The sequence below is a fragment of the Panthera pardus genome, unplaced genomic scaffold, assembly GCF_024362965.1.
Source record: "Panthera pardus isolate Hobbes unplaced genomic scaffold, ASM2436296v1 HiC_scaffold_8, whole genome shotgun sequence".
In the NCBI taxonomy this organism is placed as follows: Eukaryota; Metazoa; Chordata; class Mammalia; order Carnivora; family Felidae; genus Panthera; species Panthera pardus.
This window is the reverse complement of record NW_026527013.1, coordinates 135,102,156-135,119,436: the sequence shown is the minus strand read 5'-3', so window position 1 is coordinate 135,119,436 and position 17,281 is coordinate 135,102,156. Positions and strand designations below refer to the sequence as shown.

The 17,281-nt window shown below is 36.7% G+C and overlaps 1 protein-coding gene across 2 annotated transcripts in view; it reads right to left on the bottom strand.

Annotated features, from left to right (window-relative positions):
- Positions 1-17,281, bottom strand: part of CFTR (CF transmembrane conductance regulator) — a 181,352-nt gene that overhangs the window by 150,338 nt on the left and 13,733 nt on the right. Inside the window, exons 2-3 of one of the 2 annotated variants that reach the window (XM_019418034.2) lie at positions 4,961-5,071; positions 685-793 (exon numbers count right to left, since the gene is read on the bottom strand). In XM_019418034.2, the coding sequence (XP_019273579.1) occupies positions 685-793; positions 4,961-5,071 (220 nt within the window). Of the gene's footprint in view, positions 1-684; positions 794-4,960; positions 5,072-17,281 lie in introns of those variants that run through there. The other variant, XM_019418035.2, reaches the window with a different exon arrangement.

The following is a 17,281-nucleotide window of genomic DNA, read 5'->3' as shown; positions in this document are numbered from 1 at the left end:
TCCTGCCAGTCTGTGTAGCACACACCGCCTCTCCACCCTTCCTACCCTCTTTCGTGGGCCTCTTGTCTATGCTTGGCTCCAGAGAGTCCATTCTGCTAGTCTTCTGGTGGTTTTCTGGATTATTTAGGCAGATGTGGGTGGAATCTAAGCCATGAGCAGGATGAGGTGGGCCCAGCGTCTTCCTACGCCACCATCTTCAATCCCCAGTTTTTTATTTTTTTCTTTTTTTAATGTTTATTTATTTTTGAGAGAGAGAGAGAGTGGGAGAGGGGCAGAAAAAGAGGGAGACACAGAATCCAAAGCAGGCTCCAGGCTCTGAGCTGTCAGCACAGAGCCCGATGCGGGGCTCAAACTCACAAACAGCGAGATCATGATTTCAGACGTCATCAGACACTTAACTGACTGAGCCACCCAGGCGCCCCCCCCCCTTTTTTTTTAAATTTTTTTAATGCTGAACCTATTTTAAATTATAGGTTGCCACCTGTGTTTCAGGACATCTTAATGCATTTTTACTTGTCTCTACTAGAGTTTTAGTGGTTTCTTTGTATTTAGAGTTGAATTAGTCCTCTTATCTGAGCACCAGATTACCCTAGTCATAAAATGAATATAATTACTTTAGATTAATAAAATCATAAAAATGAATATACTTATTATCTATAATGAATTTACAAATGAGATCCTTACCCCTAAATATAATAAGAGTCCATAGAACATAAATCTCCAGAAAAAGCATCTCCGAAGGGCATTAATGAGTTTGGGGTTTTTCTTTGATGCCAGTTCTCTGTCCCATTCTCTGCAAAAGAATAAAAAGTGGGACCAATAAGTTGCATGTGCAAATATTTGAGTTGTTTTATTTCCCTTAACATAGTTGTATTCTCACAAAGACATCCAAGGAGATTAACACAAGTGACTAAAGAGACAAAAAAAAAAAAAAAAAAAAAAAAAAAACAACCTTGTGGAGACCTTCCAACACCAACACTCATCAGATGTTTGGCAGAATTTGATGCTTCACTATGTATCAATTTTCAAAGAGTTGACTTCATGACAAGGCCAGATGTGATGGACAAGAGGCAAGCCCAGAAAGTTGTGGGCTTCTTAAAGCAGTGCCAAGAAATGGATTAGTAAAGTATGACTCTTAGGAATATACATTACTATGCTTGGGACAGAGTGAAAAATAAACAAAAATGTAACTTTTTTTCCTCTTCGCCTTTTGATCTTTACTTGTTTAGGAACTGTAGTAGATTTTACAAAATTTAACTGTCAAAAAAAACAACAATATAAAAAGTCAGGTGAATTTTTCTGTTATTTAACATTAGAAAAGCCTGTCTGAATGACTCTGTTTTTAAGTATAGGGGTATGAAACAAATCTTGTCAAACTTCGTTTTCAACTACTAAAGTCATTTATTAGAGTAAAAGTCTTTAGAAAATTAGAACAGAATCAAATTCTCTATTTTCTGGTAGGAATAGAAACCACATAGTCTGAAAGAAGGTGGTATCAAAGAAATGTTTTCTTTTAAAAACTGTAAGTTCATCTGTGGATTATATTTACATTATCGCCACTTCTGTTAATGAAGGCCCTCTTTCTCTTCCCAAGTTGTTAAAATATATCTCTGAATGTTACCCTGATATTCATTATTAAACTGTACAGAGATGAAAAGTTTCACAGGCAAGAACCAGACAAAGGGTTTGCATTTCATTAAGAGCTCTTTCCATTACTATTCTTCTACCATTACCAGAGCTGGTTTTAAGTTACTCCAAAGGAAGACCACACAACTGAAATTTGAGGGCAAACCTGGCAGTCTGTGCATGGACACTGGCTCCTCCAAGAAGCTTACTACCAACAAGGCCTAATCGCCCTATCCCATCTATCTACTCTTTCACTCACATGCAGGGCCTGCCTCTTGTCCATATCATTCAGTGACTCACAACAGGGTAAGAAGCTAAATTTTTAAATTTTATTTTGTATTCTTAATTTTTATTTATTTTTGAGAGAGAGACAGAACGAAAGCGGCGGGGGTGGGGGGGAGGGTAGTGAGGGAGACACAGAATCCAAAGCGGGCTCCAGGCTCCAAGTGTCACCACAGAGCCTGACATGGGGCTGGAACTCACGAATCGTGAGATCATGGCCTGAGTCAAAGTTGGATGCTTAACCAATTCACCCAGGTGCCCCCAGCCTCTCTTCCAAAGGAAGAATGGGTCAGATGAGAAAGTCAGGAAAGAAAGGTGGTACACAGACCAGAGAAATGGTTTCAAGGTGGGAAGAAGAGGTCAGCATGAAGTCATGTAGGAAGATGCCATTTTATTTGACATTAAGAGACCTCTGGTGACCCTGATTGATGTCATTTTGGCACCATGGTAGATGTGGAAACCATATTTCAGAAAGATGAGATGAAAAGGAAAGGTGAAGAAGTGGAGAGACCAGGAGAGCAGAGAAATGTTAGCTGTGGAAAAAGAAGAAGAAGGAGGAGGAGGAGGAGGAGGAGGAGGGGGAGGAGAAGGAAAAAAGAATGGAGTAGCAACCTGAAGGAAAGGCAAGGTGGGATAATTTATTTTAATGGCTGGGATTTGAACATTTTATAGCTCGAGAGGAGTTAGCAGGGAGAGGAGGTAGTGTGGTTTCAGTAGCACCACAACAGACCCAGTAAGAATTTCAAACACTGAGAGTTAAATCATGAAGGAAGAAGCTCTATGCTTATCATGTTTGTAGCTTCTCATGGAATGGGTGTGCAGTTTGCACATAGGAGTGATATAGAGGGTTCAATGCCACAGCCACAAACTGAGTCAGATGGGCCAGTGTGCCTCAACTATGTGGTAACCACCTAAGGACCTTTGTCACCAGGAAGTTATGAAATGTGAGTCCAGGTCACTTTCCAAGGATGCAGAGGTACAAAGTACTATATATAAATGATATATCACTCTTCCAAAATGTTTCAATAAATTCTAAATAACAATTTTATTTTTCAAAAAAAGAAATAAATATGGTGAAAAGAGATACAAAATAAAGATAAAAGAAAGAATTTATGGACTTATGCTGGCACAGAGTTACTGAATTGAAAAAAAAATAGTTATATTTTTAATTGAATTGATATGGGGGATACAATGAAAACAGGAAAAACAATCTTAGGTCAGATAATCCTACAAATTCAGGTGTCCTCCATTTGGCCATAAATGAAAATAGAACTGGAGTACACAGATTTTTGTTAACCTAGCCCTTCCTTGATTCATCTTTCCCTTAGCATCTATTCAGAACTAAGATATTCAATATCTACTGCTTTATTGTGAACTTGCTGGTACATCTACACTGTATTGTGTTTACACATTTTATCTCTGCAACAGTGTTACAGGTTTTCATATAATGTTGGTCATTGCACATTCAATTACCATTCATTCAGCAATTGTTTATTGAGCATGTGCTATATGCCAAGCCCTAGTCTAGGCACTTGGGGATACATCATAAATAAACCAAACCAACCAGCCAACAAAAATATCCTTGCTTTCATGGCACTTATACACACTAAGTGCTCAATAACAGGAATTGGTCCTTGATCTTGGAAATATGAATCTATTATTCTCACTAACCTAATTCTTTGAATAAAATCAAGAAAAAATAAGGCTGAATATCTTACTTTGCTTTGAAAATATTTTTTATAGGGAAATGAGTTTAGTGAAAGTAAGGTAAACAAATTATGAGTCTCAACTTTTTTGAGGCAATAATTTACTAGCTACTTTTTCTTTTTTCTTTTTCTTTTCTTTCTTTTTTTCCTTTGGTCTAAGGTCTAAGGTCTCTAGGATTTTTCACATTTGGCCAAGGAGAAAGGACTCTTTTCTCCCTGGTTTGTAAAGACATGAGCAAAGAGTTCTAAGGACCCACTGCATGGAGGAATCTGGTCTGAGAGAATAAAACCAGCACAAGTAAATGCCACCAAGTGGCCCTTGAGTCTCTGGTTCCACTGAGTCTCTAATGCCAGTTCTCTACCTAGGTCCCTTCACACAGGTAGGATACACAAGCCAACAATTTCTCTATATTTACTTAAGTTAGTTAATTGGGTTTCTGTTGCTGGTAATCGAAAGGATTCTAATACTCTTAGAACAGGGAACTCTGAGAACTTTTCTATGGGAAGCACTGATCCTGGGGAGGCTATAAGTACAGACCTGCATTAGAATCTTGGCTCTGTCAACTCATTAGCTGGAAAATTCCAGCATCTCTCTGAGCCTCAATTTGCTCCCTGCAAGATAGAGATAATGACGTTTTCCTCCAAGAGCTGAGAGGAGATACTATACCTAGCATTCAATATGTACTCAAAACTATGAAATTTGGGGGGCTCCTGGGTGGCTCAGCCAGTTAAGCGTCTGACGTTGGCTCAGGTCATGATCTCACAGCTCGTGAGTTCGAGCCCCACATTGGGCTCTATGCTGCCAGCTCAGAGCCTGGAACCTGCTTCAGATTCTGTGTCTCCCTCTCTCTCTGCCCCTAACCCACTCATATTCTATCTCTGTCTCTCTCAAAAATAAATAAACATTAAAAAAAATTTTAATATGAAATTTTTACATTTCTTTGATATCCAATAGCCATAACCTTAAGATTTCCAAGTGTGTACACTTTTATTCACATATTAATATTTGGGAGGCAAATAGACACAATTTGCTTCATAGATATTACTTCAGTCTTCACAAAATCTACTTAATGTTCTTTAAAGACAGATAATGTCTCAGAATTATTTCTCAGAAAAAGTCATTTATCAGGAATATGGTTAGTTTTGAAACCCTTCATTGTTTAATTTTTGATTGGTGAAGACTTCAGCAAGAAAATAAGATGCTCCTATTGTAAATATGCCATTTTGAGAATTAAGACATCTAAAAGATTGGTTCTCTATTCTCTAGAGTATTAATATTAATAATTAATAATAATTAATAGTATTAATTTCTCTTTTCAACTAGTGGTCAATGTGTATGAACATACCTTTCCAATTTTTCAGATAGATTGTCAGCAGAATCAGCTGAAGGGATCTGATATATGTCTGACAATTCCAGGCGTTGTCTGTACCCTTTCTTCAAAATTGGTCTGGTCCAACTAAAACAAAGAGAAAAGGGACACATGTAAATATCCATGTGATCTGGCCTCCAATATAGACTTGGAATCTGATATTGTTTTAGTTTTTTTTCAACGTTTATTTATTTTTGAGAGACAGAGAGAGACAGAGCATGAATGGGAGAGAGGCAGAGAGAGGGAGACACAGAATCCAAAGCAAGCTCCAGGCTCTGAGCTGACAGCACAGAGCCCAATGCGAGACTCAAACCCACAAACCATGAGATCATGACTTGAGCGGAAGTCAAACACTTAACCGACTGAGCCACCCAGACGCCCCAACTTTTGAGTTTTTATTCCCTTTGTTTTATTGTAATTTAATTATAAGTTTATATCATTTAATTTTTAATACTAGTTGTACTTAACAACCCGCTCAAAACTTTCCTAAAAAAGTTAACCCATACAGCTAGGCAGGGCCAGTGGCAGAAGATCACTGCCAGATGGTGGAAAGACTTGGGACAAGGGAAATGGCATTGAGGACAGAAAGGAAGGAGCCTACAGAAAGTTTAGTAAAAAGGAAAATATACTCCATCTATCAATAAAAATTACATGTTCAATATGTTTGAAATTATTAAATTATGACACTAAATTTACAAATAAACAGAATTTTACTATCTGTAAATTTCAAATATTATAAGGAATTTGTAGGAAATTTTAAAAATAAACCTTTTCATCTCTCTTTAAAAAAACTTAAAACATACATCTTTTGGTCCATATCAAAGACCTGATGACTATTTTAATAAATGAGTTTCCATCTTACTTTAAAGTAACCTTTTGTGGGGTGCCTGGGTGGCTCAGTCAGTTGAGCGTCAAACTTCAGCTCAGGTCGTGATCTAACAGCTCGTGAGTCCAAGCCCTGCATCCGCTTCTGTGCTGACAGCTCGGAGCCTGGAGCCTGCTTCAGATTCTGTGTCTCCCTCTCTCTTTCTGCCCCTAACCCACTCGCATTCTATCTCTGTCTCTCTCAAAAACAAATGAACATTAAAAAAAATTTTTATTCAGTAACCTTTTGTGAGCTGCCTCTATATCAAAGACCTGATGTCTATTTTAATAAATGAGTTTCCAGCTTACTTTAAAGTAACCTTTTGTGGGCTACCTCTATAAAAAGCTTCCTTACAATTGCACCAAAAGGCATAAAATACCTAGGAATAAATCTCACCAAATAAATTTCACCAAAGAGATGAAAAATCTACACACTGAAAACTAAATAAAGCTTATGAAAGAAATTGAAGAAGACACAAAAAAATAGAAAAAGATTCCTTGCTCCTGGATAGGAAGAACAAATATTGTTAAAACATCGATACTACCCAAACCAATCTACATATTCAATGCAATCCCTATCAAAATAACACCAGCATTCTTCACAGAGCTACAACAAATAATGCTAAAATTTGCATGGAACCAGAAAAGACCCTGAGTAGCCAAAGCAATCTTGAAAAAGAAAACCAAAGCAGGAGGCATCACAATCCCAGACTTCAAGCTATACTACAAAGCTGTAATCATCAAAACAGTATGGTACTGGCACAAGAACAGACACTCAGATCAATGGAACAGAATAGAGAACCCAGAAATGGACCCACAAACGTATGGCCAACTAATCTTTGACAAAGCAGGAAATAATGTCCAACGGAATAAAGACAGTCTCTTTAGCAAGTGGTGCTGGGAAAACTGGACAGCGACATGCAGAAGAATGTACCTGGACCACTTTCTTACACCGTACACAAAAATAAACTAAAAATGGATGAAAGATGTAAATGTAAGACAGGAAGCCATCAAAATCCTCCAGGAGAAAGCAGGCAAAAACCTCTTTGATCTTGGCCGTGGCACCTTCTTACTCAACATGTCTCTGAAGACAAGGGAAGCAAAAGCAAAAATGAACTACTGGGACCTCATCAAAATAAAAAGCTTCTGCACAGTGAAGCAAACAATCAGCAAAACTAAAAGGCAACCACTGGAATGGGAGAAGATATTTGCAAATGACGTATCAGATAAAGGGTTAGTATCCAAAATCTATAAAGAACTTATCAGACTCAACATCCAAAAAGCCAATAATCCAGTGAAGAAATGGGCAAAAGACATGAATAGACACTTCTCCAAAGAAGACATCCAGATGGCCAACCGACACATGAAAAAATGCTCAACATCACTCATCAGGGAAATACAAATCAAAACCACAATGAGATATCTTACACCTGTCAGAGTGGCTAAAATTAACAATTCAGGCAACAACAGATGTTGGCGAGGATGCGGAGAAAGAGGATCTCTATTGCATTGTTGGTGGGAATGCAAGCTGGTGTAGCCATTCTGGAAAACAGTCTGGAGGCTCCTCAAAAAATTAAAAATAGAACTACCCTACGACCCAGCAATTGCACTACTAGGTATTTATCCAAGGGATACAGGTGTGCTGTTTCAAAGGAACATATGCATCCCAATTGTTATTGCAGCACTATCAACTATAGCCAAAGTATGGAAAGAGCCCAAATGTCTATCAATGGATGAATGGATAAAGAAGAAGTGGTATGTGTATATATACATATATATATACACAATGGAGTATTACTCAGCAATCAAAAAGAATGAAATCTTGCCATTTGCAACTATGTGAATGGAACTGGAGGGTATTATGCTAAGCGCAATTAGTCAGAGAAAGACAAATATCATATGACTTCATTCATATGAGTACTTTAAGACACAGAACAGATGAACATAAGGTAAGGGAAGCAAAAATTATATAAAAACAAGGAGGGGGACAAAACATAAGAGACTCTTAAATATGGAGAACAAACAGAGGATTACCGGAGGGGTTGTGGGGGGCAGAATGTGCTACATGGGTAAGGGGCATTAAGGAATATACTCCTGAAATCATTGTTGAACTATATGCTAATTTGGATGTAAATTAAAAAAAATAAAATTAATAAAAAAAAAAGAAAAGAAAAAAAGCTTCCTGTGTAGTCTGCCCCCATTTTAATATGATATTACACCTTGATATCTAGGTTTGATTATCCAGGGTTCCATAGCCCAGCATCATCAAACCACATATATTCAGTAGTATTTAAACTCAAGTTAGCCATTCATAATTATTAATAAAATTTAGTGTTTCCTGATAAACTTACCACAGTAAACCCATATTTGTATCCTGAAATAGAAACTTGGCTTAAAGTGAAGTATAAGAACTAAACTCAATGACCTTAGGCTACCTAGCAATCACGAGAGTTACTCTAGAGAAAAAATTTATTCTGTGAGTTTAAACCTATAACATTGAAAGAAATTTCTGCCCCAACAAGTTCTCTTATTTTGTATTTTAGAAATATAAAATCAAAGGCAAAACAAAACAAAAAATTCCCCCAGATATCTACACATAGACAGTCTATGATATATTAGCTACGGCAAACTCCAGCCACCACTCCTTTTGAATAATCTTAAGATGGAATCTAGGAATGCCCAGTCAGGATTTCTACTTCCATATTTCTTTCATTAGAAATCAATGAGTCTCCAAGTGGTTCTGGAAGCAAAGCAAGTGCGCCTAGAATAACCAACAGCAATAAATCCTATTCCTTCTTCTCTTCGAATTTGTTCCCACCATCTCTTCCTTTCATCTCTAATTAATCTTATCCTCCTTCATCCATAACCAGTCACTATATAGTGACAATGGACTTTAAAAAATGATCTACTTAGAAAGTGTGACAGTTTCCAGAGTTCTGGCTATTTCTAACAGAAACTAGCTAATCATTACTTAGTGGGTAACAGAGATCCCTAAAGTAAGTAGTTCTTTATAACTTAAAAGTTTTTAAGGGATTTGGGGGGGGGGGAAGTGTCTAGTACCCAGATACACTGTTCTAGTCACTTAACTATAAGATGCTTCAGATTTTATTAGGAAAGATGCTAGCAGTTCATTTTTTAAAAATATACACACACAGACAGACATACACAGAAGAAATTGTGTTTAGTTTCATTTATTAAGATAATACTTCCAAGTTTTGTATAGAGTGACTTGTAATTCTTTATAACAAAAATAATTTTTCAATCATAGTCATTATTAAAGCCTTGATTTTCACAAAACCTATCCCCCTGAAAACCACATAATTAAAGCTTATAATCATTTTTGCATTTGACATTTGGCTTTTATTAATCCAACAGAGACATCTAACATTTTCATGTGCTAGAATTTAAGATGAAGGTCAAGTGTCAAACCTTTTCAGTTCAAAATAATTTTGTTTTTATAAAACAATCATGCTTCCACAGTATTTAGCTTTACATTTTCTTTAACTGGCCAAGTGAAATACAACAGAAAATTCAACAAGCACTGGTTGCATGGACTAATAGCGTTTTTCCTTTTTGCATGAAATAATACTTGAGGAACTAAGTAGAAACGACTCTAAACCATTTTGTGCAGACGAATTTAAATACACCAGAGGCTTTTTCATCATTCAACTTATTTACATTGAGTTGGAACTCACCCAAATAATTTGGATAGTCCTAATTGAAGAAAATGTTGAAGTTCAGGCAAAGGAAAGAAGGGGAATCATAAGAACACATTGTGATAATAAATCTCAAATTTCTGCAGCATAGCTCTACCATTTTGCTTTGTAGTTTTTTCTTATTATGTTTATTTGTTGTTTTTGTTTTTTGATAAATGGCTATGATTGGATGGATTGATTTGAGACCTGAAGTCATCCTCACCTTTATAAGGATTTAAAGGGGAAAAAAAAGTCATACAAATAATACTTCAAATGTCCAGTTGTTTTATCAACTTAGATTTCATGTTATCTCATAGGTGTATTTTTCTCAGTGAATTTTAGTGAAAATAACATTTGAGAAAGTAATGGTATCTGGTTCTCAAAAGTCCTATGTAAAACTTGCAGTCTTCAAGAATGTACCCCAAATTTGTAGCATTGGGGTGAGGGTCAGGTCAGTGAGTCCTCATCCTCTGATTCCACAAGCATGTAAACAGTTTTTGCTGCTTATCCATAAAATGATAAATTTATAAGCAATAGCCACTTGAGTCAGCTTGAACACGGTTAGGAAGAACAAATGGCTTTGCTAAAGATAGCCATTCTTGTGTTTGAGAGTTAATTACTCATAAGGGTCTAATTTTACCAGGAAAACTGTAGAAGTTCTTTTACTTTCTCTAGATGAGTGAACAGCAAAGTAAATGTAGTCCATGAATTTCAGACAATCTGGAAAGATAATTAATTGCTGCTTAACAAAAGACCATGAGCCAATTCCAAAAAATCTTCTTGAAGTCCATAATTTATAGCCATAAAAGCATCCTAATGTAAATTAATTTAACTTCATGCCTAATGAATCCAAACATTAAATAGAAAATCTTCCCATTTTATAAACACTTCTAAATATAAGTGTATTAGGAATACATGCATATTAAGGAAATGTGTGGAAAAAAAATTTTTTTTTTGCTTTTCTGTATTATCCAATGTTTAACTATGAGCATGTATAACTTTGGAAATAAGGAGGAAGTTGTTTTTAATTAGAGAAGGTACACACAGTTGCAATTCATTACTTGTTACGGCTGTCTAACATTCACTTTCTAGTCAAATGTGTTCTAACTCCATGATTCTCACACAATGCTCACTATCAGTATTAATTTTCCATAAAATTACTTTTTTCCTCCTGATATGGTTGTCTGAGGTACTACTTCTTCATGGAGACTGCAAAGCTCCAGCCACCTGACTCCTACTATAAATCTATTACTGGAAAAAAAAAAAAAAACTGAATTAGTGATTTCAAGAAGAAAAAACAACTGTAGGCTCTAACCCTGTCTGTAACATTTCCCAGTCACATGACCTTGGAAAATGTTCTAGATCTCTCAGCTACAGCTGCTGCTAGAAATAACAATTACTTTACCTGGTTTTCATGGGGGCCAAATTCATTGTTGTCTATAAAACATTACAAATGCACCTTATTATATGCTTCTTGATGTAAATTACTTGGCTTCAGTTTAAATTTCAGAGCACTAGAGGTTATTATTATTGGGATTATAATCATAGTAATAGCTAACATTAATAGAGTTTTACCAGAGACCTGCAAAATGCTAGATATTTCACATACGTTATTTTATCTGATCCTTACAAAAGTGCAAGAGAGAAGTCCTAGAATTATCTCCCTCTTAGAGATGAGTAACTGAGGCTGAGGGAGTTTAAATAATTTGCCTAAAGAAGAGTTAGAATTGCAAAATAGGACTGTGATACCAAAGCTTACACTTGTATCAAATGTGCCATATTAGGACCAATTTAAAAAGGAAAAAAAAAAAAAAAACAGCTTACACTCAGCTATAACAGCAAAAGCACAAACAACAGTAGAAAACAACAAAGTGGACATCATAAAAATTAAAGAGCTTGGGGTGCCTTGGTGGCTCAGTTGGTTAAGTGTCTGACTCTTGGTTTTGGTTCAGGTCATGATCTCATGGTTCATGGGTTCAAGCCCCACACTGGGCTCTGCAGTAACAGAATGGGGCCTGCTTAGGATTCTCTCTTTCCCTCTCTCTCTGCTCCTCCTTCACTCGTGCCGTCTCTGTCTCTCTCAAAATAAATAAGGTTTAAAACAATTAAAATTAAAAACTTATGCTTCAAAAGATACTGTCAAGAAAGTGGGAAACCCAAAGAATGGGAGAAAAAATTTGCAAATCATATTATCTGATAAAAGTTTTATCCAAAATAGTTAGGGACTATTATAACTCAATAATAAAAAGATAACCCAATTTAGTCAGAGGCATAGGATCTGAATAGACATTTCTCCAAAAAAAGATACAAAAACACCCAAAAGCAAATGAAAGAATTCCCAACCTTATTCGCCATTGGGGAAACGTAAATCAAAACCACAATGAGATACCGCCTCACACCCACTAGGAAGGCAATAATAAAAAAGACAGGTATTAATAAGTGTTGAAAAGGATTGGAAAAATTAGAGCCTTCATACCCGGCAGTGGAGATGTAAATGATGCGGGCACTTTGAAAAAACAGTCTGAAAGGTCCTCAGACCATGAAACATAAAGTGACCATATGATCTAGCAATTCTACTTGCTGGTATATGCCCAGGAGAAATGAAAATGTGTGCCTATGCAAAAAATTGTACACAAATGTTCATAGAAGCCTTTTTTATAACAGGCAAAAAAGTAGAAATAATCCAAATATCATCTGCCGAATGGATAAATGTATATTCCTACAACTAGAATATAATTCAGAGATAAAAAGGGATGATGTACTGACACATACTACAATATGGATGAATTTTGATAACATCACACACTGTTCCATTTATATGAAAGTATGAAATAGGTAAATCTATAGACACTGAAAGTGGATTAGCAGCTGCCTGGAGCGGGGTGGGGTGGGGGGAAGAGAATGACTGCTTATGGGTGTGGATTTTCTTTTTAGGGGGAAGCAAGTATTTATTTTTTGTTTGTTTATTTATTTTGAGAAAGAGACAGCACGAGTGGGGGAGGGGCAGAGAAAGAATCTCAAGTAGGCTCTGCCCTGTCAGCTCAGAGCCCAATGTGGGGCTCGAACTCATGAACAGTGAGATCATGACCTGAGCTGAAATCAAGAGTCAGACACTTAAGTGACTGAGCCACCTGGGTGCTCCATGATGAAAGTATTTTAAAGTTGATAGTGACAGTTCCACATCTCTTCCAAAATCATTGAACTGAATACTTTAAATAGGAAAACTGGTATGTGAATTAGATCTCAATAAAGCTGGTTATTAAGAAAAACAGCATACAGAAATTTGTCAGTGTTGATTTTGAAAAGTTTTACTACATTTTATTTTTACCCCTAGAATGCATGAAATGCAAATCCTTATTATGGTGACTTTGACACTCTAAGACCTTTCAAATAAGGGTGTGCCTGGATGGCTACCGCAAGTGACCATGAGAGGATATAAGGATTGGTCACATGCATCATAAGTTGTGCAAATTGCTTTGTGAAAAATAAGTTGTGAGAAAGCTACCATGGCAATAGCAATGCAAAGAAACTGAGGAATGGGCACCACTGATGAAAAACCTCTTATACCAGTTCTACTAATTCACTCCCATGACTTGGATTTCAGGGACTTGAGCAATTGAGAGACAAGCAAGGCTACAAAAATTCCTACCCATCTTGAAAGACAGAGAAGAAACAAAGCATTGTGATTTATAGCCTCTGCCCATGTGCTTTTGAAAAGCAGCCTCAGAGTGGTATTCTAGGGTTTTCATTTAATTTTATTCTATCTGGACATGAAGCCACTAAAAAAAGCCACAAAATTTATCATCGCTGGAACTAGTGGCTAGAAAGATGGGATGATTAAGTGCCCTATAAAATTGCTGTATCCTGTATAAGTTCACTTTTAGGAGCTCTTTACTGAGAAAGACAAGTCATACCAATGCTCTCTCATTTCTGGGTTTTATTTCCATTGGCAATAAGAAATGTATTTGAAACCAAGAAAATAAGGAAGCAGGGAAATGTATTGGCCTTAAGATTTTACGGTAGAAATGCCACTGGGTCACTGGCTGGCATTTGTAAAAGCTTACAGAGAGAAACTTGTATGACTGTCAGAACCTCACCACTATTACTGTTATTTTAGACAATCGCATTCTGGAGAACAGAGCAGAAAAGTGGTTCCATGCCCAGTGGGAGCTGAGAAGGAAAGAAGGAAAACAAGTTATCTCTTCTTCTTTCTAAGGTACGAACAAAACATACTTCACATGAATGGTATATTAAGGATATCACCCACATGATGATATATTGATTTAACTTTGCTGGTATTTGTTTTATAATCATCCCATTTATCTGGTATTCCCTCCCTTTTTCTAGAACCCTGAATCTTTCATTGAAGCTCTTTGTTCACCTAGTTTGTTAGGACACCATGACTAGGAACCAAAATAAACAGTCTCTAATGAGCTTCTCCATTCTTCAGCCATAAAATATCCACATCCTTTCCAAGCCCTGGTTTTCACGCTACAGTCAACTCAACATCTGGAATCAAAGGTATTTGATTTCTCTCTGTTAAAGTGTTTCTCACAGGCGTGGAGACGACACACCTCTCCTGAGGGCAGTAACCCTCTGAGAAGCTTTGGGCTGTGGAGTCAGCAATCTGTTTGGTACAAGCCGCCATAGGCAAAGCACAAGCTAACTCTCATGATCTCCAACACCCAAATCACTTAATGATCTCTCACGATGTGTACAAAAAATATCACTACTCACTAAATCCTCTCTGACACATGCTTGTTACTTACTGCCTTGAAGCAACTTTTCCCAAAATTAAAAAAAAAAATACAGTGTGATTCCAACCAACACGGTTTATTTGAAGATGTTTATTTATCTATTTTGCTTGATAGATGGAATGGTAAAATGGAGGTTGGAGGTGACCTTGAAAATGTTCGAAGATAAAGATTAAGAACTAATACTCCCAGGGCGATACTGAATCATGCTGCATCAGGAAGACAAAGTTGATGCTTTTTTAAAGTCAGTCATGATAAAGTTGGTCTCTAGGGTGCTGCTTGAAACCAATTAACCAGATAAATGGTCAGTCAAATCTTAAAATGCTTCTCATTTATCTTAACCTTCTCTTTAACTTGCTTATGTTGTCTGCTCTGTTACACTGCTATACTATTGTTACTCATGATTACTTCTCAGAATGATTCAAAGAGCAGCATGGCATTGGATTCAGACTTCCCAGCTTTGGATGATTTCCCATCTTCAAAGTGTATGTGGAATTTGGCTATTGGTGGCATTTTAACCTGTTTTAATCTTCTGTTGCTATTATTTCACCCTTAGAAAGAAAATTGCAAATTATAGCATTGAGAGTAAATTTAATATTTTCTTCTCCCTTTTGGTGTCACATTGCATGACTCAAGATTTAAGTTTCATACATATATATAGATACATTTTTTTTTTGAGAGAGAGAGAGACAGAGAGCAAGCAGAGGAGGGGCAGAGAGAGAGGGAGACACAGAATCCAAAGCAGACTCCAGGCTCTGAGCTATCAGCACAGAGCCTGATGCGGGGCTCAAACCCACAAATCTCAAGATCTGAGCCAAAGTCAGTCACTTAACCAACTGAGCCACCCAGGCGCCCCAAGATTTAAGTTTCAGATCCTGTTCCGAAGGTCGTGGAGTAATGCTAATGCTATTTTTCATTTTTGTGGAGCTTTGATGCTACTGGTAGGGACTCTGACAATAAAACTCCCGAGAGGTGAAGGGAGAAGGAAAGGTGGCTGGCTGAATCTTTCCCTGCTGTGAATCCCAGAAAAAGGGAGCATAACAGAGGCAGGACATGGAGATAACCAGTGGTTCAAGGTTGACCAAGGAAATTAAACTCTACTGTAAGAACCTTACTTTAAATCCCCTTCACTTATTATTTACATCTTTTTTTTTTCATATAAGCAACATGTGGGTAAAGGTCCATAAACATTATAAGTAGCTTTTTTCCCCCCAAGAGTAAAACACACAATAATAGAGGACTGAAATACTAACTGATCCTAATAAGCAATTTAAGAGTTCAAAATGGTCACCTTTACAATCAGGTCATTAAAAACAGAAATCATAAACACAAATCATGGTAGTTTAGTGAAAATCATTTTTATAAAGGCACTTACGAATTACCGTGATCTTAAAATGTCACACTCTCTTGCTTCCATACACACTTTAGGAAAATGAACTTGAAAGGAAATATTGAGCCAGATTCTCTTCCTTTTGAACTCAGCAGGAGTTCCCACTGGATGAAACCATTGGTAATTAGGGGGCTCTTAATTTTTAAAAGGATTCTCCCTGTCTAATCACTTAGCAGGGCTCTTTTTTGTGGGGGAGGGGGGGTTGTACCAATACCAACTAAGTATCAGGTCACCCTGAAGAAAAATTAATAAATTCCTTGAAATAAAATCTGACTTCTATTCCCAAGAAACCTGAAATGCACTGAAATAGTTTCATATAAATTATGTATATGTGAGCCTCTCTGCAACCTAGGTTTAATTTCCCTCCTGTGTGCTCCATTCTCGCCTGTGTTTCTTCCACCTGAGCCATAGCCACAACTTGTCTATTTACTTGTCTGCCAATCTCTCACATCTCCAAACATACTTGACTTAAGCTCCATGAGGGCAAACACCTTTATAGATTCTTTATTTTACTGAGGTATCCCTCCTCCTGCTCCTATTGTACAGCATGGCACATAATTGTCACTCAATTATTTTCAAAATTGTTAAATTAATGTTACCACATGATGCTTTGTTTGCTAGTTTGTTTTACTTATAAGATTAACTTCTTGATCAATGTAAGTGTAATATAAATCTTTGTATCTCCATTGCCTTCTCCAATGTTTAGGACTGGCCCAAAAAACTGAATAATGTGTTAACTACTCAAACTTTGTATATTTTTAGCCCATGTGATACTATTGCAAATACATGTTGCTCGGCCAATACTCCTGTTCAAATGTATTAAAAGCCAAAAACAGAGTCAAAACGTTTTTCAAGTCTATGGTAAATGTAATGCAAATGTCAAGGTGACTGTGCCCTCATATGACATAACTCACATGTTAGGGTTTGCTCAAGAACCATTCTTTAACAACAGTTCTGAGTCATAACTTAAAGCCACTAATACTAAAGTTTCTAGCCAAGATTATGTAATTCTCCTCAATAAGATATTTTCATATTTAACACCCTTCATTACCAAAACATTCTTCCAAATGTCTGACCTTCATTCTATTTATTGGAGATGTGCCAAAATTTTATAAATGGAAAGTCATTCTTTGTTCTACTCAAGAGCAAATGGTCCTTTTTATTTCACCCTCCTTGACGATTCCCATATCATGTCACTTGACATCTTCCGCATTGTCTCCATGTCATTTTACACACACTATAGATGAGATACACATAGCTTTTTAAAAGGTTCATAAACTAGTATAACTCCTTATATGTACTATATTTTACAGTTTCAAATTGCTTCTATAGTTCATTCTGTTTCTGAACACTGTTACTATTAGGAATTGAATTGTATTCCCCCCCCCCAAAAAAAAAGATGTTTGAGTCTTAACTCCCAGTACCTCTGAATACGATCTTATTTGGTGATAGGATCTTTACAGAGCTGATCATGTTAAAATTAGTTCATTTAGAGTGAGCCCTAACCCAATATGATTGGTGTCCTTATTTTAAAAAGGATGTTTGGACATAGAGACAGGCATCCTGAGAGAATGCCATGTGAAGATGAGGGCAC